At 40.8% G+C, this 24,950-nt stretch overlaps 1 protein-coding gene across 1 annotated transcript in view; it reads left to right on the plus strand.

Moving 5' to 3' along the window:
• CDH16 (cadherin 16) overlaps nucleotides 1-19,570 on the plus strand; it is a 70,092-nt gene extending 50,522 nt beyond the window's left edge. The window contains exons 13-18 of the mRNA XM_038368720.2: nucleotides 2,809-3,056; nucleotides 5,975-6,108; nucleotides 9,365-9,604; nucleotides 11,909-12,025; nucleotides 18,637-18,753; nucleotides 19,071-19,570. Coding sequence (XP_038224648.1) covers nucleotides 2,809-3,056; nucleotides 5,975-6,108; nucleotides 9,365-9,604; nucleotides 11,909-12,025; nucleotides 18,637-18,753; nucleotides 19,071-19,165 — 951 coding nt within the window. The 3' untranslated portion in view covers nucleotides 19,166-19,570. The remainder of the gene's footprint in view (nucleotides 1-2,808; nucleotides 3,057-5,974; nucleotides 6,109-9,364; nucleotides 9,605-11,908; nucleotides 12,026-18,636; nucleotides 18,754-19,070) is intronic.
• Nucleotides 19,571-24,950: the final 5,380 nt, after the last annotated feature.

Here is a 24,950-nt window from a genome sequence, read left to right on the forward strand (position 1 = left end):
ATGTAAGCCTCGTGTACGTGGCCTTGAAACAGCGAATCACGCCGTGGTTGAGAGGTTGGAGGATGGAGGTGGCATTGAGGGGGAAAAAGACTATTTCAATGTCGTTATGCGCAAACCAGAGTGCCACAGGGTGGCCAGGAGCATTGTCTATGAACAGCAACACTTTAAAGTCAAGTCCTTTCTCTTCAAGGTACCGCTTGACCTCCTGAATGAAACACTTGTGGAACCAATACAGAAATAATGCTGCCGTCACCCAAGCCTTTTTATTTGACTGCCAAAACACAGGCAGGAGATTTTTATTCTTGCCTTTTAGGGCATGGGGATTTGAAGCCTTCTAGAGCAAGCCCGGCTTTATTAAATGTCCAACCACATTGCCACAAAACAACACAGTCACACGGTCTTTAGCTGCTTTGAAACCAGGTGCTTGTCTTTCTGATTTCAAAGTGTAAGTGCGGTTGGGCATTTTTTTCCAGAAGTGCCCAGTCTTGTCAGCATTAAAAACATGTTCCGGAAGATAGCCCTTTTTTTTTTATGATTTTCTTTAATTGTTTGGGGTAGGCTTTTGCTGCCTCTTCATTGGCAGATGCAGCTTCACTAGTAGTCTGCATGTTTTTGAGATTGAAGGTTTCAGAGTAGCAGCCGTGTTAGTCTGTATTCGCAAAAAAAAAAGCAGTACTTGTGGCACCTTAGAGACTAACAAATTTATTAGAGCATAAGCTTTCGTGAGCTACAGCTCACTTCATCGGATGCATTTTGAGATTGAAGTGATTCCTAAAGCTGTTAAGCCAACCTTGGCTGGCTTTGAATTCCTTCTCATCAGAAGGCTGTCCCTCTTCAGCGGGAGGTTTGAACAGCGCATAGAGGCTAAGAGCCTTTTCTCACAACTTGTTGCCATTGATAGGGACACATTTACAGTTCATGTCTTCCAGCCATAAGTTTAATGCCTTTTCAGTCTTCACTAAAGTCTTATCATGCACCTAGCTTGTCACCTTAGCTGTTATTGGAGCACTTGATCCCACAGTTTGATGAATTTCTCTCTCTCGAATCTTGATGGCACAGATGCTAGATTCATTGCAGCCATATTTATGCGCCACGTTGGAGACCGACATCCCATCTCTCAATAAGTCCAACACAACCAGTTTTTCCTCCAGCATTGGAACAGATTGCTGTTTCTTCGGTTGGGCGCCAGATGAAGTTGTTGGCTTGCATTTAGGGGCCATGTTGTACAAAAAATACATACAGTATCTTTAAACACTAGAATCACACTCAGCATGGCGAGATGCTCACACTATGAGAGGCACGCAGGAAACGAGACCGACTGAGGGAACAGCAGATTCACATCTCCCATCTCACGCTCACTCCAGGGCATATGCTCATTGAGTGGAATAGTGGGCGGAATCGCCCGCACTCTTTTCAGGTATCTTGTTATTTTTCTTTTTTTTTTGCCAAGCACGTAGAGTTGAATTCACGTAAGTTAAATACGCGTATGATGCAACTCACCTGTAGTTTCTTAACGGGGGGATTTCAATGCACACAGAGGAGGCAGAATGCTCACAGAGTATTGTGCCATGACCAAATAAGGAAGAAAGGAGATTTCTACAACCAAGCCTTAGTGAAATATTGCATATAATGAGCATCTCTCTGAACTGTTCCTGCTGTGCTTGCTGACCTGCAGGTTTACACGTTAAACCACAAATGCTAATAATGTAATGGGAAACCCTTTCACAAATGGACTAGGATATTTGATAGTAATGGTCCAAAACACAAGAGTAATTACTGTTGTATTTTTATAGAAGGGACTTGTAAGATTTATTATACATAATACAACATAAATGCCTTGAGGTGTAAGCCCCCAGTCACAATACCTGAAGGCAGAACTCAGTCCTATGAATTAAAGAAGGGCTGGTCTTAAGATTGAGTTTAGGGTAGGGTTTGAATTTGGGCTAAGTGGTAGAAGTCTCAAATTCTCACTGTTTGAAGCTGTCATGGAAAAAGTATGTTCTCAATAAATTTAACTCACAGACAACCCAAATTACATTCCTTCTAGTTTTGGATCCAACCCAAAGCAAAAATCTAGGCATAGGTTTGGATCTGGCTATTCAAATTCCTCTCAGTGAAATTCAAAGGACTTTAGATATAGGTGGCTGGTTTCAGTGCAGCTCTGTTAAGGATTCAGATGAAACATTTATTTCATTCCTATTTTTTTTAATAATTCAAAATACAGTGATTTTGTATCTTAAAGCTTACCTTTAAACATGGTGACTTACAAAAACAGCTATTTGGAAAATGGTTTCTCCCCATGGAAAATTTTGACTTTGTGGCAAAAAATTTAAAACCAAAAATTTCTAGTCAAAATGGTACTACAGTGCCTCAAGGGAGTTGTAGTTTGTGTGCTTTGTATCACCTCTCTCTTTTTTTGGTCTGGGCTTCCTGGCTAGACTGCATCTCCCACAATGCACCACAGTCTCCTTTCTTGCTGAGTCACAGCCAGCTGAACATCATGGGATTTTTAGTGTTGGTGCATCATGGGAGATGTAGTCTGGCGAGGGAACTTGGCCCACAGAGGAGGATAGGGGCATGAGGCAGACTGACTACAACTGTTGCTCTGAGGCAACAGCATTTATGAATTTAAACTTTTTGGCTTTTGGGTGTTCAGCTTTTTAATTGAAAGACAATATTTTCCACAGAAAGCAGCTACTTTTAGTGAAAGACTTTATTCAGTCACAAAACCCGATTTTCTGTCAAAAAATTTGTCAGGAAATTTTTGACTAGACTGACTTCAAAGACACTCAATTAATGTGATTATAGGAATTTGACTATGAGACTGTTCAGGAGTATGTTTTGATTGTCTCGGTGAGAAACAATGAAGAACTGGTTGAGAAAGAGCAGGAGGCCAGCTCTACAGCTACAGTGCATGTGTTGGTTAAGGATGTAAATGAAGCACCCGTACTTACACAGAAAAGGTACGAAGTCAGCATACCAGAAAGCGTAGAGTTGGGAACAGTGCTACTGACTGTTAAGGCTACTGATCCTGACATATACACACCATCATTAAGGTAAGACTTTCCCTTTATCTGATGAAGTTGTGCTATGTTGCATCCTTTGGGACTGATGATTTTTTAAAGCGCTCTGAAATGTTCTCATTTGAAGAGCCCAGAATGATGTGTTCAGTTAACATGGTCGTTTCTGGCGCCTTGACATGGCGTTTAGCCCAACAGCAGGCATCATTAGAGTCAGCCACCCCTGGCCTGATTCTTTGATATATGGGACAAAACCATCTTCAGTAATGAATCTATAACCATGAAATGACAACACCTTGAACTAGAATAGTCATATTAGGGAATTTGTCACACTAAGGAACTGTAGGAGGTGATGCCTGGAGAGAACTGGCTGATCAAAAAGAATAATATGAGAGGCTGGCATGCTTTTGATTTGAGAGGGAAATATGTTATTTCAGTCCAAAAGGACATTCTCCACCCTGGCAACTTTCCACAGTTGGGGCCAGGCCCAACCCTCAGAAAAGCCCCATTGAGGGTGGAGTGGGTGGCATTGTGAATTTCCTCTAGAAGGGAGCCAAAGGTGTAAAGGTTGAGCCCAAAACATCACATCCACACATTGGTGAATCCATGACTGGGAGGAATGTGGCTGGGCAGTGAGGAACCAGAAGAAAAGCACCATACCACACTCAAACTTGTAGGGATTTCCTTATGTATGATATTGCCATCTCTAGTCCTGATCCAGATGGACAGATTGCTGTGGAGTTGAATAGGCAATAGATCAAGCCCTGTGTTATCAGTTTCCTAACCCAGTGACTACTCTGCACTGTGAAACAACCTGAGGGACAGAGGCAGGTAGAAGTGGGTCAGAGTGGGAGCAGGGAATAGAGAGGGGGCACAATTGCCCCCACCCTCCATGGCTCCCCCAAGATCCATGAAAATTCCCTGTAGAAACACCATTACCCAGGGATTTTGAGGGCTACACCCACACCTCTCCTGCTAGTAGCAATGAAGTAAATCCACCCCTAAGTTAAAGGGATGATCTGTAGGAAACTGAGTTGAAACATGTAGACTTTATTCGAGCTTCTCCTGTGTAGGCCATAATCTGGCTCCTGTTTAGGCAATGCAGTACCCATTCTTTCATAAATATGATCACATTTATATCCTTCACTGTCTGAACAAATGTAAAAGTCAAGTATAAGGAATGCTTACTGCAAGATCATTTTGTTCATTCAGACATGTAGAGTTTGTTTCCCTAATGATGCTGGAGAGGTTGTCAAATTAACACATGAGCAGGAACTGCATGTACCAGCATGTGAGCATTACCTTTAAATGGGGGACAGTAGATAGAAAAATATATTTATAGATGAATACATTCAAAATTCTAAACTCATCTGCAATAGCCCATGAAGCATGGGTTTTGGGTTTTTTTGACCAAATAGAAGGTTAACAGTTCACTTTTTATTCAAAACCTAAAATGGAAATTGCAGTTGTTTAAAGAGCATCCAGGGCAAGAGAGAATGAAAAATTCTTGCATGTTTTAGAGGCACATGTCTGGATTTCTGGCTAAAATGGAGGAGTAAATTATAGATGCCCTGGCACCCTGCCAGAAAGTAAGCAGTGTATAATTTCCTTCAGAGCGCAGTCTACAGTTCAAATTACCTCTTATTTGTTCCTGTAAACGTGTACCCAAACAGCATTAAAATAAGGACATAATTTTAATCTGATCCTTTTAAAAATGGATTAACCGCTGGTCTAGTAGTGTTCAATATTAAATATAAACACAAAGGGAATCCTATCCAACAGATTCCTGGGGGCCTTCAAAATTCTGGATTTCCATTTTGTACTCAGTACTTGAAATACAGTTTTCCCTGGGAAATGTAGAGGTAACTTCAGAAAGTGCTGCATGGCTCTATTCCAAATGCATGCTACAACATGCTAGCATTGTCTTTTCTTCTCCCATTTTGGCTATTGCAGCCTCCTCCTCTCTGGCCTTTCTAACATCCATCTCGTCCCCCTCAGGTTAATTTTCTGGCTCCCCGTTCTCCATCATATCAGATATCAAAATCCATGAATATACAGGTGGGGATTCTTTCAATGTCATGGAATTGTCAGCTGCATAGACTTGTAGCCAGCTCCAGGAATCCTCCTTGCAGGATGCGCTGGAGCCAGGGGCATGCTGGAATGGAGCGCTGGTGAAGCTGATGATCTGACCCTAAAAATTCGACCACCACCCACCAGTAAGACAAAACGTCAGATTGAGAACAGTGGTGTGCATCCCTCTCTACCCCCATCTCTTCTGCCTGCCACCCATAACTCTTCACCCGTAGCAATAAAACCATCACTTTTGTGAATCAGGCCCACAAGTGATTTAACTCATTGAACTGAAATTGATCTACACAGCCCACATACTCCACAGAATAAGAGGCCCTCTCATTGACTTCAGTGGAAATCACCTGTATCCCTCTATGGGAGACTATGGCTCGGGAGAATTTCTATCTACTGTCTCCAGTTTAAAGGTAATACTCCTTTAAGAATTCCTGAAAGGAGACAGGGTTATTTTCACATTTATTGATACAATGAAGTGTCTGTTTTTAAAGCTCTGGGCTTGAATATTTCAGACTCACTAGATTTTTATTATCAATTGCATCTTAATTTTTGATTTAGCAAATTCTATGATTTAGCAGATTGGAATTTTCTTCCTTTAATTTCACGTTGGTGATTTTGACTTTAACGCCACAGTCTGAATCTTATTGTTTAGGGGAAAGGTGAAGTGAATTATATAATTAATAGCTGCATCATAACTATGCATAGTAGAATTGACAGGTTAATGAGGAATAAAGCATATTCTGCTCGTTGTGAACGTGCAATGATATTCCAGGCTAATAACAAAACAGTAGGCCATGGTCTGATTATTCATTTAATAAAATATTAAATGAACATACTATAGATCACCTCTATCACATTTCACTTTACAGTTACTCCCTAAGAAATGATTCAATGAACTTGCTTTCCATTAATGAGCATTCTGGAGAAGTTAGAGTCATGCAGACTTTGGACAGAGAAATGATGCAGGATGTTTACACAGTGCAGGTTATTGCTCAGGACAAAGGTAAGAATGTGTATTTGGTTTTGGATGAGAGAGATTTCTTTTGCTCTCAGGTACAGGGAAGAGATAGAGGACCAAACTCAGAGGTGATGCATACAGGTTCGTAAGTGGATATATGTCTAAATTCAGTCTACTTTGGCATAACATATGCATTTGGAAAAGGGAGACAGAAAAGTTTTACTTTTTCTAGACTTTGACACACCTCTCAGATTGGAGTTTGTCCATGTAGTTTGTCTCAATTACAAAGACAGGAGCATCATGAGTCTATGAAACCTTGCATGATTTCACTAATTTTGCAAACAGCATGGAGAAAGAGATTTCTAGCTTAAGCTTCAGAGGGGTAGCCTTGTTAGCCTGGATCTGTAAAAGCGGCAAAGAGTCCTGTGGCACCTTCAGGATTCTTTGCCACTTCTAGCTTAAGGTTTCATTCCTGCTTACTTTAGGGACGTGGGACTAAAGACTTCTGTAAGCAGTGCTGGGCTTGTGTTTACATTATGAGGTAAAAAATTGACAGTTTTGTCATTACTGTATATGAAATATGCAGCAGAACACACCTTTACCAAAATCCTTCCTTCATGGACTTACTGGTGGTCCATTTACTACTGAAAAGGACAGGTTGCACCTCCTGGACCTATGCATCATCTACACATCCATGTCTGAGATATACAGACTGCAAAGATTAGTAGTTTTGACGATCTGTTACAGCCAAATTCTGCTCTCATTTATATGATGTAAGTTTGAAATAACATCACTAAGTCACCAAATTTACAACAATGTAATTGAGAAAAGACTCTAATCTTTTGTTTCACCTTCAAACCAACCAGCCAACCTGAGATATCATTTTCCCCCCAGGTGTTTTATCAATTTAAAAATAAAGTGACCGCTACAGAGCTGGGAAACTTAAGGGAAATTGCTTAATGCCAAGAAAACAAATTATTTAACAAATATTTTGAAATAAACCTAAAGAAAAACTAGCTACTCTTTCTGTGGTGAAATGGCTTTGATTAATAGTCTGTCTTTCCATCCCCTTCCACATTAAGAATTGTATATGGATGGCCTTATTGAAATGTCCAGACTTAAAAAACTCTCTCAGTTCTATTTAACAAGAGGGCTTGCTGAGTGATAGTCAATTCACATTCAGCATCACAAACAGCATAACTTGATTTTGATTTTTCTAACTCTACTACCACTGCAATCAGTGGACACAGGTGCATGGTCTGATTGTATGGATGGAAAATGATGAGGTTGTTTTTTAAAGACCAAAGCTGTTAAATAAAGCACATCAACCATTTATTCCTATAAACACTGCTTCTCAGCAATGATTCACACTTCAGTGATGTCACGAACAAATTTACTTAAAAAACCCCCAACTAATTCAGACAAGAACATTCGTCTTTCAGCCTGTCTGATTCACACCTGTGTCTGACACCAGACAGAGAATTTACTATTGTCACCGTCAATGAAAGAATCATATGTGAACGCAAGTATTGTAATTATATAAAAATCTTGTGTGTCATATGAAGCTGTAGTCATCTGCAGTGTGTAGTGGATGAAAGGCTTGGCATTCAAATTGCCTAAACCCAACACCACCACTGAATGGTAAATCACTGAATGCATTTAAAGGGGCAAGGTCAAGGAAATGACTGATCACATTTCTTTATACACAACTGCAGTGCGAAACAAATAGGATGATTCATTCTAAAATATAAATAGCCACAAGTGTTCAAAAGGCCCAATCCTGCAAGGCACCAAAGCCAGTAGGAGTTGAGGTAGCTCAGCACCTTATGGAAGGAACTCGGCACATCCCAGGATTGCACCCTGATGTCTTAGCTTAGTGTTCCCTCGTTACTGCGGGAGGGTCCATTCATAGAACTATCTGTAACGGTACACATAGTGTTCTGAGTACTGACTGGGCAACAGTGGAATCACCTCTACAGTTCTAACACAGATACTGGCTGCTACTACTTAGTAAGGGATCTTTTTTTCCTACTGCCACTTTATCAAATTTATATTGGTAAAGGTGCTAGTGACTCAACTTGAGGCTCACAGGACTTGCCACACAATACGAGTCATTCAGGCTTTTGATCATTTGGTTGGGGCAGAGCACATGGACAGCCTTGGCCGCGTATCTTTGTCCATTAACTCTGACAGGGATTTCATGACTATACTGATTAGGTATGATATTTGGGAAGTATTTGCCAATACATATTGTTTTATTGCAACTTCTAAGAAATATCAATGGGTTCACCTAAGAGCATCCTCCTCGCATGGGTTGAGACTTAAATTCTCATCCGTTGAACATCTTTGTCACCCTTCTTTAGATTCCCTGATCTAGGAACATCCCTTTTATGAAGAGCTTACAATTATAGATGTTCCTTTGAGTGTGGCTGTATCAAGGCAGCATAAAGAGGTGTTGTTATCCCTTTCTCCTACAAATGATATCTATATCATACATCATATGAAAGACTGCATTCACACCCAAGTACTGAGTTTAAAAAAATAAAGATTATTGGTTTTAATTTTACCGATGCACTAAAGACAGCTGGGGGCCATGTTTTCAGCTGTTGTCACTAAATGTGCAGACACAAAAATGCATTCATACTTGTGTGCGCACAAACGAGAATTTGGTCATGCAGACTGGATGCTGTAATTGAGTGCATTTCACTTGTATGCTAGCAATCAATAGGTGTAAATGGTTGAGAACACCTGAAAATTTGGCACTGGAAAGTCTACATTGACTTCCTATGGCGAGAAAGGGTTAGGATTTCTGACAAAGTTAGATAAGGAAATGTGCTTTCATACTCCTCCTTACAAGTTACTTGAAGGTTCTCAAGACCAAATGAATCATGCTGTATGACTGGGCTGAAAATGTGAGGAAGCTTCCAAGATACTAGCTGTTATATTACCTAAGTTGTTAGCCCATGATTGCATTATAGTATCTGATTCAGAACTGTATTCTATTAAGGCTTTCTGTGAACCTCATTTCCTTTATATGACTGTCTGGTTTCACGGAATTACACAAACCTTCCCACTTCCTCAAGTTTTATGGCCAAAGCTTTCAAAAGGGCTCAGCACCCAGAATCAGGGCCAGATTTTCAAAACAGTTCAGAATTCTGGGTGCCAGTTGGGTACTGAATACTTTTGAAGATCTGGTTCCAGATTTTCAGAAGAGAAAGGAAATACTGTAAACAGCAGTAATTCCAGCTCAGAAATAATTTCACTGCAATTTTATCTGTTTCACTTTGCGGTTTTCTTGCAGGTAGCCCATCAATGATGGTCACTGCTGATATAGCAATCCGCATCTTGGATGTCAATGATAACTCTCCATTCCTAGTAGGAGACTACTCCAAATCCCATCTCTGCACACCTCAGAGGGAAAAGCAATCCATCATTATCAGTGCATTTGACCCTGATGGGGCAGAAAACAGTGTCCCATTGATTTTTGCTCTTGCCAATAGCCCCATGCTTCGGAGAAACTGGAGGATCAACCTGATCAATGGTGTGTGAATGGTAACTATAGGGTTCATTACAGAGAAGTGATCGAAAACCCTGTTTTAGTCCCCCTCTAACTTTGTCTTAGGAAAATTGTTTGGGCTGAGAATTCCCATGTTGAACATGAAGGCCAAGGAGAATGTTTGTGGGAAGGACATCTGGCAAATGGTTTTGTATTACAGGTCACTAAAACATTATTTTGATTTCAAAATTTGCCTTTTGTCCTTTTTATTGGTCTTACACCAACAGCTTTTTACTATACTTTCAAATGTTCCACATGGTTAAACACCCCTGGAGAAAGAAAAGGAGTACTTGTGGCACCTTTAGAGACTAACAAATTTATTTGAGCATAAGCTTTCGTGAGCTACAGCTCACTTCATCGGATGCATTCAGTGGAAAATGCTCAAATAAATTTGTTAGTCTCTAAGGTGCCACAAGTACTACTTTTCTTTTTGTGAATACAGACTAACACGGCTGCTGCTCTGAAACCTCTCGCTCCTGGAAAGCTCAGGATGTATCTGAAGGAGAGGATTAATTAAGCCAAGTGATGAAATATTATTTGTTATGGATGGTTTGGGGGTCCAATCCTGCTCCCTTTGATTTCAATGGGAGTTACTGACCCAATTCCTGCCCTTAATAATGCCAATGGGAGTTTTTGTCATTGGCTTCAAGTAGGAGCAGGATCAACACTTGATCATGCTCCTTCAATTGACTGGTTTCAGCCTAGAGAGAGCAATAGGATTTTTCCATAGCTAACTGCTGAACTGATAGTTCTCCATTCCACTCAAGTGGTGGAGGGCAGTATTTTTGGAGTGGGGTCGGGGGGCCAGCATTCCAGATCAGCACATAAGGGTCATTTTATTAGGGAGAACCAGTAGGTTTTTTCCCCTTAGGTAAGACTGAAAATATAGTCCCATTATAAGGCTAATTTTGATCTCCTTGTAACTTTTAAAGAAGGGTAATAGTCTCATGCTTCCCAGCTCTTTCAGTTAAGTCTCAATAGCAACTAGAAGATTTTCTGAAAATGCTGATTAAACTGAGTAGGCACTTGGAGATCAAAATACTTTAAAATGGCTCCTTTTTGAAACCTTTGGAAATTGTCTGTTTTGTTCTGTGTGTTTGTGCCCATCTGACTACCCCATTCGATAACATTACATAGAAAATTTCAAACATTTTCAAGTTTGGTTCCCACAAGTGGCAGTTTTCAAAGACAGGAGCAGTAAAGTGTTTAAGAAAATATTAAGAAATATTTGAAAGCCAGATGTGATTATCATTCAATGATGAAGCTTACTGAGAAAGGAATTATAGCAACAGAGAAAAGTTTTGTCATCAGCCTCTGAACTAATTCAACCTCTGGTTAGTTTTCAAAAGTCAAAGGAAGTTCTCACATCTGGCAAATAGATCTACGAGGTGTTTACATGGAAGATGCATAGATACCAGCTGTATAAAACTCTAAGATAGAGAAATTGATGGGTCAGTAGGGATTTTAATATAATATTTGTGTTAGTCAGATACCAAAATCAATATATTTTCTCTTAAGGGCTATTGTTAATGGAAAATATTACTTAATATATTTGTCAATGGACAATAAGATTTTTTAGGAAGTAAGTCCTTATTATTGTTGTTTCTTGATAATAATGTTGTAAATATAGTTTAATAGGAAATTGCATATCGTTGTTATGGTAACATTATGTATGCATCCTTGATATTGATCAGTGTGTGTCCTTAATATGTGTGTATTTCCTCTCTCCTTTGTGTATTTTGAGGTTACTGATGGAATGGGGTTTATTTTGGGTCAGAGTTAAGGTTGCTATGATGTGACATAACACACATTTCTGATAAAAATAATGGGTGAAATCATCACCCCTCCTCTGGCCCCTTAGTGCCAGGTAAAATTGCCAGAGCAGCAAAAAGGAGCCTACAAATCCTGGCTCCAACTGGGGGAAAATTCTCCTGGCACTGGGTCTGTGGAAGACAGCTGTAAGGCTGTCTCGCAAGCATCCCTTTGCAAGCCCTGGACAAGAGCAGGGGCTGGCCTGGGAGGGGTACGTTAGAGGCAGGGCAGAACATAGTGCTGCAGAGATTCCAGGCAGTACTACAAACCATATGGTGGCGCAGGGAGGCTGCTGTAACTTAGCCCCACAGCTTCCTAAGGTACACAGCAGCCCAGGATCAGTGTAAGGTTAGAAAAGAGAGAGTGACTGCAAGCCACAGCTGGTTTGTTTTGTTGTCCCCCCCCCCTTCCCTTCTCACCCCCAGTTCTGATATTTGTCCTTCTGTTTCATTTTGCATGTTCTCTGTTACTCCGCAGACACACATGCTTATCTCACCATGGGAATCAGTTGGCTGGAACCCAAAGTGCACCTTGTTACCTTTATCCTGAAAGACAGTGGAACTCCATCTAAAGCCCAACACATTCAACTACCAGGTAATAAGAAGGCATTTTATGCTGAGAGGGTTCTTATAATACAGTCCATTAATCTACTCCAGTGGTTCTCAAACTGTGGTCGGGACCCCAAAGGGCTGCTTAGACTTGCTGGGACAAGAGCTGAAGCCTGAGCCCCATTGCCCAGGGGCGAGGGCAGAAGTGTTCAGGTTCCAGGCCCCCTCCTGGGGTTGAAGCCCTTGGGCTTTGGCCTCCCCACCTGGGGCAGTGGGGCATGGGCTTTGCCCCCCTATACCCGGAATGGTGGGGCTCAGGCTTTGGTCTCCTCTCCTGGGGTTGTGTAATAATTTTTGTTGTCAGAAGGGGGTCTCGGTTCAATGAAGTTTGAAAAACCCCGATCTACTCTTTTCTCCACATTAATAAGTTAAGGAGTTACAAAGATCTTCCTTTGTAAATTATGGTCTCTACCAGCCTCTCTTTTCCTCTCTTTCCATGTGGCACCTGTAATGTAGCACCTGCAGTGGAATGTCATCTCAGGTAGCACTCACTCAGTTTGTTTTCTGGGTTTTAATCTGGAGGGTGTTTTTTTACAATCACACTGGTGTTCTGTTACTCAAGCCATTCTCATTATATTCAACACCCCATGCGCCACACTGGAGCTTCAATTTTAAAGCTATCAGTAAAGACATCTGCTTGTAAAAATAGTTTTGCCTCACCTCAGGCAGCACAAAGCATTGGTAATAGCAGAGAGATCTTGCACAGGGAGAGATGCAGGGTCAAGTGCAACCTCAGGAAAGTCCCTCATTTGACAAGGTTGCTCAGATATGCTGTCTGTAAAGGTGGCATGCCTGCTAAGAGTCAATAGCAGCAGAACATCTTGGGGTGGGTGATTGCTCCACATTTCAATTAGAGATACAGTGCACCCATGGCAACCCTCTGAAAGGAAGAAGGATCTCTAAGAGACCGACTGGCAAAGAGAAGACACACAAAGACAGACCAGAAAATCCAAGGATACTCTTTGGACCACTCTTGGTCACTTCTAAATAAAGGGCTAAATACTTACAGCTCCTCTTTGCCAATACCCTAGGAAGGGGAGCAGGCACAGGGAGCCTCTCCAACTAGCACATCAGTGCAGGAGCCAGACAACACAGACCTAATATTCAGGCTGTGTGGGGCCAGCGACTACACCAAGCAGCATGGTCTTCAAGGCTAGCAGCATGGCCAGGGCCCTGCCACACTGTGTGCCTCCTACTGTGTGACAGCACATGCTGTTCCTTTTTGTAGCAGATGTAAGCACAATATAGTATGTTCACTGTAGCACAGTACATGTGTCTGCTTTGCACTGATGAAAGTCCTCAGAGTATCTCCAGTCAACCACCTTCTCCCCATACTTCCTGGAGAGAAGCAGTCCATGATTTGGCCCATAAGGGAGACTCACGACAAGGGGTTTAGACTGGATAATCAGAATGGTCTATTCTGGCCTTAAAATCCACAAGTCTGAAGTAAGAGGTGAAATATTCACAGCAAGCTATTCAATACGTGCAGGACATGTAGATTCTTTCAAAATTCTCCAGCCAGTGCAAAAGTATTAAGCACAACAGAGAAAGATTTCATGCTTGTTACTCAAAACGTCCAGGTTAGGAACATGCTTCAGCAAAAATAAAAATGAATTTTCCAGAGAATTAAACCACGTAGCATCGAGCTTCTAGTGGCCTAATGCTGAGGCTGTTCTGTGCATTCCCACTGATGCTATTTTTGCTGCGTTCCTTCAAACTGTTCTGAGTGCCAGAACACATTTTGGGAAGAGTAGTTTTGTTTCTCTGACAGCATGTACATGAATGCATGAATGATATTTTTCCCTTGGGCCAAGAACCAAAGATCTATGTTCCTGTTTTGCACCTGAGCTGTTGCCTTTGCATTTGTGAAAACATTTGCAACTTCAACAGAAGATATGCAGTCACTTATTTTATTCTCTACCTTATCTGTGTCTCATTACCAAGAGCCTAGACCGAATTAATCTCTTGTGGAACCTCTTGTGTTAATTGTGTAATGTAAAGAAAATGAAAGCTTTCCTCAAGGATAAACACTGGATATTAGAGCCCCAAAGAGTTACATAATTAAGGTGCCCTGTTCAGGGATTGTATTAACAATAAGAAAAGGAGTACTTGTGGCACCTTCGAGACTAACACATTTATTTTTAAATTTAAATTTAAGTCTCTAAGGTGCCACAAGTACTCCTTTTCTTTTTGCGAATACAGACTAACACGGCTGCTACTCTGAAACCTGTATTAACAATGCAGAACATATTTTTAACTACAAACAGTGCACATGTTAACAGTTCACTTACCGCTCTTCTCCCAAGTAAATATCCACAGTGATTTTCCTACTACAGACCCAGATGAAGATATGGTAACTGGATGGAAAAGCACCACATGTGAGATGTGAGAGATGGCTGGGTGGCTGTGGATCCATATACAGAGATTTCTAATAATGGTTGCTATTTAGGGACAGAGAGGGGACGTATGGAGACTGGAGGAAGAATGAGGGTCTAAAGTCAGGGAAGGCAAGCCCAGTAAGTCTCACTTCAGTGGCAGGAGAGATCCTAGGCACATGAATAAGAGATGAGATCACAAACAGGGAAGAAACATGAGCTGTTAAAAATGAGTCTACATAAATAGTAAATCTTATTTGACAAACTTAGTGGAATTTACTTAGGGGATAATGAGCAGAACACATAGGATTGAACACAGCGAATAATCTACTTCAGGTTCAAAAGAAGGCACGTGCCAGCACAGTCTGCTAGTCTATAAAGCTAGCAAACCTGTCCTACGTGGCTCTAAGTGTTGTAGAGAAAATTATAACATTAAAAAGTGAAAGCAGCTCAGAACAGTAGGTGTATCACAGGTGTCATCTTTTGGGTCTGTGCCAGTGTAATTCTGAGCAGTTTATATAAGCTGTATGTTTGCTTTGTCTGAATTCATAAGATGTTTCAAAAGCCTCAGTTACATTTTATAAGGTCAGCAGGCACTTACATTTTTGAGAGCCCATCGCAATAGATGTGCATGGGTTCAGTAGTCTGTAATGTTTTGATATTTGTATTTAAAATTGCTACACAGATTCATCTGCATGCATTGCACTTGTATTTGAAAGAGAACTATTTAGAGGGGCTATTTTAAGGATCACTAAGTGGAACATCCTTAGTGCGAACACACTGAAAAGATAAATGGAAACATTTAATATCGATGCATCATTATTCCTCTGCACCCCAGTTGTCTGTAATCAGACTACTGTTCCAAAGATTGTAGTAAGAAAGTAAATACATATAATGAACTGTAGAAGTAACACAATTCATTGACACAGGCACTTACTTTCAAATAAGAGAATTCTGTGATTTCAGTGGCAAAATCATAGCACACCTATAGCGCTGGGAAGACAGGAGAGAAAAGTACACTAAAAGACTCTTTCACCCTTACAAGATCATGACAGGCTATTGAGTTATTGCTCCGTTGAACACTAAAGGCATAGACCTTATGAATGGAGGCACTGCCATACTAGGTCAGACTGAAGTCTATCTACTGCATAGTCTCTGATAGGCTATGTATATACAGGGATAAAAGATCCGCAGCATGGCCGTGGCTGGCCTGGGTCAACTAACTCAGGCTTGCAAGGCTCAGTATGCAGGGCTAAAATTGCTGTCTAGGCATTCGGGCTCAGGCTAGAGCACAAGCTCTGGGACCCTCCACCCCTGTAGGTCCCAGAGCTTGGGCTCCAGCCTGAGCACGAACATCTCCACAATGATTTTTCATCCCTGGAGTCTGAGCCCCATGAGCCCGAGTCAGCTGACCTGGGCCAGCAGTAGGTTTTTTATCCCTTTGTAGACGTAGCTATAAAGGCCAGTGTCTGATGCTTCAGAGGAAGGTCTAAGAACCCACAGTAGGCAGACCTGGGAAATTTGATCCCCCAGCCCACCCCAGTAATCTACCAATCTAATCTTTTAAACCCTGATGTATGAGATTTAATATTCTTTCCAAAATTGTTGTGAGCATTAACTGTTATAACTTTGGATATCCTTACATGACAAGTCCCTTTCTGAATCTTGCTAAGTTCCTGGCCTCAGTGACTTCTTGTGGCAATGAGATCTAAATGCTATGTATTGTGTGGAAAAAGTCTTCCTTTTTACCGGTTTTGAATTTGCCACCTTTTAATTTCATTGAATATCCCATGATCCAAATCTTATTGAAGTCAACAGAAAGATTCCCTTTGACTTCAATGGTCTTGGGATTGGGTCTTTAGTGAAACTGACTAGTGCATCTGTGAGTTTACGTAGACAAATGCTCCACTTTTAAATACATGATTAGTCTTACTGAACTCAAAAGGACTACTCATGTGCAAGTTAAGCACATACCGAAATCTTTGCAGGATGGGTGCTTAAGAATTTTACAGAGATTTGGTCACACAAAGCTTTTGTCAAACAATTTGAATCTAATATAAATGTATAAAATCACAGGTCTGTTTGCAGACAATCTATGAACAGGAAAAAGAGCTAAATTCACCTTATAAATTATTTGTTGTAAGTTGTTCACCTGGTTCTATTAATGCAAATGATTTTCTCATGAAAGGGTTAAAACTGATATCTCAGAATTGAGGCTTTGTTGGTACGTACAGAGTTGATTACAAGCCAAGCTCTTGCTTTTAAAAGGTTAGTTTATACAGCTAACTGTGCTAAGTAGGGTTGGAAAGTTGTTATTGCTGAAGATGTTACTATTTTAAAATAATTTTGCTAATGATTTCTTTGCAATTTCTCTCCCTGTCACATTGCTAGCCAAGGCTAAAAATATACGGAAGATGGTTTTTATTTTTGCCAAATAGCTAGGCGAGGGCAGAGAAATGGTTCAGGGTTGTTTACACCTCTGATATGCGAGGTGCTCATCAAAAAAATTGGTTGAGAATGGGGATGGGTGAACTAATCTGGGCAAAATAAACCCTGAATCCTAGTCTGAAGCTGACCTGAGTTCCCATCTGTTTGAGTTTTACCCATATGAATACCAGGTCTTTGCCTGTGCCTGCTTATCCTTTTCTTTCATAGTTTTAGGTAATTTTCTCTGATTCCCATTCTTGGATTGTCAAAAAGGAGGGTTTATTTTGTTACAAATAAGGCAGAGCTGAGTTCAGCTGCAAACTCAGGCTCCTCTTCCTTTCCCAACCTTGTTACCATGTGTGACCAGGATCCCAGGGGAGCCGCACTGAGGTCACTCAATTAGGGTGAACTGCAAAGAAAGGGGCAGGCAATCCCCAAAGCTGGTGGATATTCCAACACTTAAATTTACCAAACCAACACAAAACTGCTTCTATAATACCTTGCTAGTTACCAAGAAGCCAACACAGTTCCCTTAAAGCAATCCAGCGTCAGGCCTCCACCCAGACACCCAAGTCAAATATAATGAGGATTACTGAAAATCTTATTCATCATATAAAAACGTTCTACCAGTCCCAAAGGATCACACACATTACCTCTCAGGTTAATGAATATTCCAGATCTTGCCCAAACACGCTTACAGCCAATTCTTATAACTAAACTAAAATTTATTAAAAGAGAGAGTATTGGTTAAAATATCAGTATACATACAGACATGAGTACAGTTCTGAGATCAGATTCATAGTGAAGATTGTGAGCTTTATAGTTGCAAAGGGTTCTTTCAGATTTAGTCCATAGGTTCAATGTCCATATTCAGGGTGATCCAGTTAGGACTGGAGTTCTCAGCCTTATGTCTTAAGCTTCCCCTGCATGAAGCATCAAGTAGAGCTGAGATAAAAAGGATCGGGACTCAAGGGGGTTTTATACAGTTCCAGGCCTTCTCTTGACAGGTCAGAGTCCTTAGGCGAACAGTAGGCAATCATGGAGACTTTGATGTAAACCTATTTCCTAAGCATCACTGGTAATTAGCTACACAGATTAACATAAAACAATTGCTTGTTTTCCACCATTCACAGGTGATTTGCTATACATTTCAAAGAGAGATGAATACTGTGATATCCTATGTTTATAGTTCATTTAAATCTTAATATTTCCTTTTGATCTCTGAATTAACAGAATAGACAGGGACTGCTCGATTACACTGATAACAATATATATGTAAACACACAAAACCACAAACATTATCTACCAATATGTCCCTAAAGGTTGAATCTGGGTCAATCAGCCTGCAAGCTGTTTAGCTCTTTCTCGCCATGCATGACACTTTGTATAAGATTAGTTGCAATTATATAACAATGGTAGCAACAATGATTTGCATGGTCATACTCTAATCAGACAACATCACACCCTGCCTTACATTTGTACTATACTTTACCACAAGAATCAGTACAGGACTTGGTGGAGGAGGCAATATAGACAGGGATGCCTTATCCAACTATTGTAGTACAAACTTTAAAAAAAAAGGGGGGACGGGGGGGAATATGTTAGAGAATGTGCCCACTTGGGAACTGATTGCTCCAGGCAGGCACAAGATCTGTCCTTGTGGAGCTCATCATCCGCCCCTCCAGTTTGAGTTCTCATGAGAATGCTCTTTCAACTCAGGGGATTGTCCCTATTCATCTCTGATCTCCCTCGTGGGAGTTAATCCTGAATTCTTTGTCTTTCCTTTTGAATCCAGTGACTATTTGCTTGTGTACCATGGAAGGAGAATGCATGCAAGAGGTTGGAAGGATGGAAGGGAAGCCTACAGTGATTTCTGCAGTGAGCATTATTGTTGGTACTTTGGGAACTATAGGTATGGAATTGCCCACAAAAACAAAACAAACCAGAGTCTACTTTGTTTTAGAGAATCTATGTCTGCTCATTTCTAGCTGAGGTAGCATTTCAGTGGAAGTATTCTCTGATGTACAACTTTGTTTTGATATTCTTATTATTACCTGTCATCATAATCACATTTTTTTCTTCTTCACTTCCACTATCATTTACAAAAGCAAAAAAAGCAAAAAACCAACAATGTCTGGTTTATGAATTGTTCTAATGCAAAAATGTGAACACCAACAAAGCTTCAACTCGTTAGCTTCAACTCATTTTGTTTTCCATTTCTCCCCCCAGGTTTCTTCGTGCTCATAATCTTTGTTCATTTGACCCTCCTGGGAGCTAATAAAAAGAAGAAACGCAAAGCTTGTGACAACCTTTATAGTCCATAGCATGACACAGCAAAATAATGACCTGGCTTATTTTACAAAACACTTGCAAATGGATAGGTCAGCCGACACAGTGTGTATGTCAAATCACATTCAATATGGTACAGTATATGGGATTATGACACAAAGAGTGCAGTGACTGAACTCCCTAAGTAACTGAAATGTCATCTCTCTTTAATCTAGGAAACCCCCTTCAACTAAGAAAACAAAGTAAGGATGTTTGAATTTGTTTGAAAAAGTAAATTGGGAACAGACAGAGAGGATCAAAGACCCAGGGACTCTAGGTTTGTATCATCTTCAGCAGCAGAAATGTGATTCCTTTCTCTCTTTAAGGGCCTGATTCTAAAAGGTACTGAATAGGTACTCTTAACTGGGTGTTGAGGGCATTCAGCACCTTGCAGGATTGAGCCCAATAGAAAGCCCTATCTTGTTCCCATTCATATCAGTGGTGAAACTCCTGATGACTTGAATGAAAGCAGGATCAGGCCCCAAATAAGTAAGTAAGAGAACAGCACAAGGTCTAGGTTAGTCTGGACTCCATGGAAGCCTTGCTGATTTGGTAGAAACTTGTTCCCTCTTTTCTTTAGATAAGGTACTTATTATTAGAAAATTGCCTTGTATCCCTGATGTGATAAGCAGTGTTAGCCTGTCTTGCAATATAATAGAGTAGCCCAATCACATTGTCTGTGTATAATTCACTTCAATCTCCCTTTGTAAGACTGAATTTTTAACAATAATTGCTGAAAAACAACCAGTAGTTATTTTACATCCCAGTTCATTCTTACAAATAATACTCTCAACTCTCTTCTTCCTCGCCCCTTGGAAGTTCATGGGTTCTAGTTATTCAGTGACAAGATCAGAAACTGCAAATGAAAGCTGAAGTACTTTTCAGAGCTACCATTTTAGTGGCCTCATTCACCACTGTGGAAAAGTACTCTTCTGTTCCTTCTGCTCCAGCTTACTGCAAGTGAAAAATAATGACCTTTGCTTTAAAAGATACTAAAGAATTGTAGATTTCTGGGAAGCTATCATTTTCTACCTGCTGTGAAATTTTCATGGGGCACTAAGCAATTTGGGAGGCTAAATGATGATTGGAGCTCATGAATTTTATAGTGCTATAAACTGTATGAATCCAATAGAGTTAATTAAATATTGTAATTAAATGACCCTTTTGTTTTCTCTGATAAATTAAGTGACCTATAAACTAGACTCTGTTCACTGAAGTATTTCTCTGCTATTATGTTGGAAAATAAATATGCACTATAAGAAAATAAAGCAACAACATTAACGCTCATTTCAGATCTCTGCTGTTCAATTAAATCTACAAAAGAAGATACTGCTTTTCACATTGTTTCCCATGTCCATGAAACATCAGCAAGGAAACACTGCCAATAAACATGGAGATTTAATATTTACTGAGGTTGAATCTCAGGTCTAGCCCAGTTGCTGGGAAGCTGGCTGAACTGACTTCCTGAGAAATCCCTGGTGTAAGTGAAATCCTTGGGTGGTGGAAAAGCAGCCAGAATAGCTCCTACACCCACTCCACCCTGGTGATCCCTGGCTGCCAGAATGGACGCTAAAGCCACCCAGAATTCCACTGGGGACTGGCCTGGCTTCAAGACTAAGGGCACACAAAGGTAACTTTGCTCACCAGCCAGCCCAGCTGCACCAAGCATATCTCAGCCATAGTCAAGGATCTAGCCCATTGTTTGTAGTTATCTGACGCACATGCAATTCTGTATAAGACACACACACTAAATATTTTCACTGACAGTGACTGATTCTACGAGCTGTCTCTTGCAGGTTAAAATATTGCTTTTAGGGAATTTGAATGTCATGGACGATGACGGACATTTCATTTGGATACTTAAAGCTGTGGGATAATTTCTGTGTTGACTTACAACCTCTGCATACCTATTGACTTTAACTGACATCAGGATTGAAGTAAAGGGGAGTTAAGTACCTAAACTACTTAGGTGCTTTTGTAAATTCCACTAGGTATCTATCTTTATCTATAGGTATGGAATTGCCCACAAAAACAAAACAAACCAGAGTCTACTTTGTTTTAGAGAATCTATGTCTGCTCATTTCTAGCTGAGGTAGCATTTCAGTGGAAGTATTCTCTGATGCACAACTTTGTTTTGATATTCTTATTATTACTTGTCATAATATTCATATTTTTTTCTTCTTCACTTCCAATATCAGTTACAAAAACAAAAAACAAAAAAAGCAAAAAAACAACAACGTTTGGTTTATGATTTGTTCTAATGCAAAAATGTGAACACTGACAAAGCTTCAACTCGTTAGCTTCAAGGCATCCCTGATCCTTAGAGCGTTGTGCCCCTCTAATAGTCCTGGTCTCTGGCTGTTCAAACTTATCCTCCAGCCTCTGCAGTCCAGCCCTGAGTGAAGCTTTCACCCTTCCCTTCACAAATATTAAGTCTTAAGCCTTAAGTCCTGGTCTCTGGCTGTTCAAACTTATCCTCCAGCCTCTGCAGTCCCGCCCTGAGTGAAGCTTTCACCCTTCCCTTCACAAATATTAAGTCTTAAGTCTCCTAAGTTACCTAGGGGTCTGACTACGCTATAAATTCTACAGCAGCACCACTGTGATGCTGCAGCAACATGGCTCTAGTTCTGTAGTGTAGATACTTGCTGCAGTGATGGAATGGGATTTTCCATTTCCGTGGTAAATCCACCCCCACTAGAGATGGTAGCTAGGTCAGTTGAAGAATTCTTCTGTCAACCCAGCTGTGTCTACAGCGAGGGTTAGGTCGACTTAACTACATTGCACAGACTCAAACATTTTTCACAGACCTGAGGAACATAATGAAGTCAACCTATGTTTTAGGTGTACACCAGGCCTCAGTGACTCTTGAAAATGTTACACCCCCACCCGTGTCTCTAGTTGTGAATGGCACAGATTACTGAGATTCTATTAAAACACACAACTTGTATTTTAGCCAGAAAAATTAGATGTTTCTTTCATAGACAGCCACAGAACTACCTATAAATCAGCTGCAGGTCATAGAGCAATTTGTTAAAATACTGACTATTTTAAGATGGCCTGAACTTCTGCTTTGCCTTCAATGCCCAAATATGAAGACAGGTTACGTGAAGCAGAAGCTTACAAGGAGAGGTGGAGAGGGGTAAGGACTTGTGTGGACATTGATATTAAGAGTTCCTCTCCCTAAAACCCACTTTATAACTCATTAAGCCAAATTGATATGTACAAAAGTTGGATCATTGCAACAATAGCACAAAAGTTTGTTTCAGAGTAGCAGCCGTGTTAGTCTGTATTCGCAAAAAGAAAAGGAGTACTTGTGGCACCTTAGAGACTAACCAATTTATTTGAGCATAAGCTTTCGTGAGCTACAGCTCACTTTATCGGTTGCATTCTTGTATTTCATTGGTAACAATATGCCTGGCAGATGCAGATACAGTTGCTGACAGTAATAACAAGCCACTTTCCTCAGCACAACGATGGTGATGGAGGAGACAAGGTGTGGGTGGCGTTTCAACTCTCTGGGAGGGTTGTTTGTAATCAGTGTTATTTGAATGTAGTTGTTGGCTCGCAATATCCTTTATTTTTGCTGTGTAACCAGAATCAGATACCTACATAGCATGGGCATGGATTTTCAGAGCCTGGCTCCCATTTGTGTTTGCACTGTTCTGCGCAGGAACACTCCTGAGTGTACATTTTGATGCAGCACCACCTGCAAGCAAAGGTAATAGACTCTAACCCCCTGTGCACTCAGCTGATGGGATAGGAAATGACAATTCTATCACCTGGATATGCGGGTGTGAGATTCTCAATAGGGTTCACAGGTCGTGGTACACCAAGGTGTGCATGCATGTGTATGTTCAAGATTGCATGCACACAGTGGGAGACTGGATTTAGGCCTCACTAGAAATACAACTTTGTACTTTTCCAAAAACCATGTTATTTACTTGATAGACTTGTCTGGCTTCTCCATAACCTGGTGGTATTGGGAGTCTGTGTATTGTGGGCTAGGCAGTCAATTTGAAAATATGCAGGTTTTACCCAATACTCCATAATGATCCCTTACAATCACTACAATCTAATGTGTAAAGCTAGTTTTTTAGGAGACAGAGAGTTAGGTGCGCAATTCCCACTGAAATTTACTGAGAGCTGGGCACCTAACTCCCTTAGGCTCCTTTGAAAATCCCAGACTCAAGCCATGGGTAGGCAATTCTAAGAAGTAGCTACTTGACGTTCTTAGCCATAAGAAATTTTGTCCCGAAAGTCATCATGTCTCCTGCTGGAAGGAGCTCTGTTGCACAGCTCTTTTGTATTCTCAGCAAGGATTCTCGTTCTTCCCTGCAATGGACCGTTACAGGAGCTCAGACACTAATCCACGTGTGAGAATCTGAGAGAACAGAGCAAATCCACTGAGGGGCCACTCTGTCAACTCGGCCTCCCTTTTCTAATTCCCCTTTCAAACCATTTTTAAGGAGCTTTCAGTTCTGGCCTTTCCCTGACTGGTTTTTGGCTTTCTGCGAGTAAGCGCAAACATCCCCTCTGGACACATATCTGCTATCACCACAAGCTAAACTTTGTCTTTTTAATCAGACAGAGATGTCCTGTTTTATTAGTCCAAGGTGGCAAATGTAGAGACATGCACATACTAAGAATGTCACTGCCAATTAGGTTTTCATAACGATAAAGGAAGGAGCAAAAGCAGCACGAACTATTCCTAAGTCAAGCAGAAGAAATCCAGCCACCTATTGTTTTTCTGGTATCTGTAGACACCTCCTTATTAGCTAGCTTTACAGTTGGAGTTGCTCATCGGCTTTCTGTCGACATAACCCGCTTACGTTTGATTAGCAGAAAGTTTCATTTCAGTGCCTGATGAAAGTAACCTTTAAGAACCACAGCCCGTGCCTATGATCACATTTAAGGTCATTTTGCTACATGGTCATGCTCACATCGTGAAACTTCAGCCCCTTCCTGGTCTAAACTTTCAAAAATGAACCATCATTTTTAGAAACTAAAATGCAGTCAACTGGCTGAGGGGGCTTTTGCCAATCCAGACATTTGATTTATAATTCATAAAAAACAAAACTAAAACAGCAAAAAACCCATACACACAACTATCCCTGGGGATTAGAAGAGTGTTTTGGTTCTGTTGTAACAAAGCTCTATTGAAAGAGAAGGGAAGGGGGGAGACCTTTGTTACAATTGAAACCGATCTCAAAGTTTGTAACTTGTACAATAGTTAAATCCACCATCTGCATGTTGTTTGTTCCTGTTTTTAGTAGCTTTTTTGACCTCCTGAGGCTGACGTGACCAGGGCATGAAGTACAGCCTGTTCAGTTTAGACTTGGGACTGAACCCCACACAGAAGTCAGACCAAAATATGCTTTGCTGGTTTTCTGGGGCGGGCATGCTTCCATGAGCCCATCGTTCCATTTCTGAAGAGAGTAAACTCCAGTAGAGTTTCCACTTAGCAAACCGAGACAACTGATATCCTGTAGCAGAAGGATGCCGGATTCTACCACCCAACACAGGGATGCAGAGCTGATCTTTAGATCCTAGAACCCTGAACAATGGTGCAGTGGGGTTTGTACTAAACCCAAGTGAACTAGCTTCTACCAGGTTAGAGGCTCTCGCAGAGGCAGAAGGAACTAGGGTCTGGAATGTGGAGGCATTTCCATAAATGGCTTTGCTATAGCAAGGTAAAGTTTCCCATAATAAATGTGCAACCTCACTGCATGAAAACTAGCTGAATTTCTGCTCTTCTTGTTGTCCTTGTATTGTGCATATTCA

Source organism: Dermochelys coriacea, chromosome 12 (genome assembly GCF_009764565.3).
Source record: "Dermochelys coriacea isolate rDerCor1 chromosome 12, rDerCor1.pri.v4, whole genome shotgun sequence".
NCBI classification, from domain to species: domain Eukaryota; kingdom Metazoa; phylum Chordata; order Testudines; family Dermochelyidae; genus Dermochelys; species Dermochelys coriacea.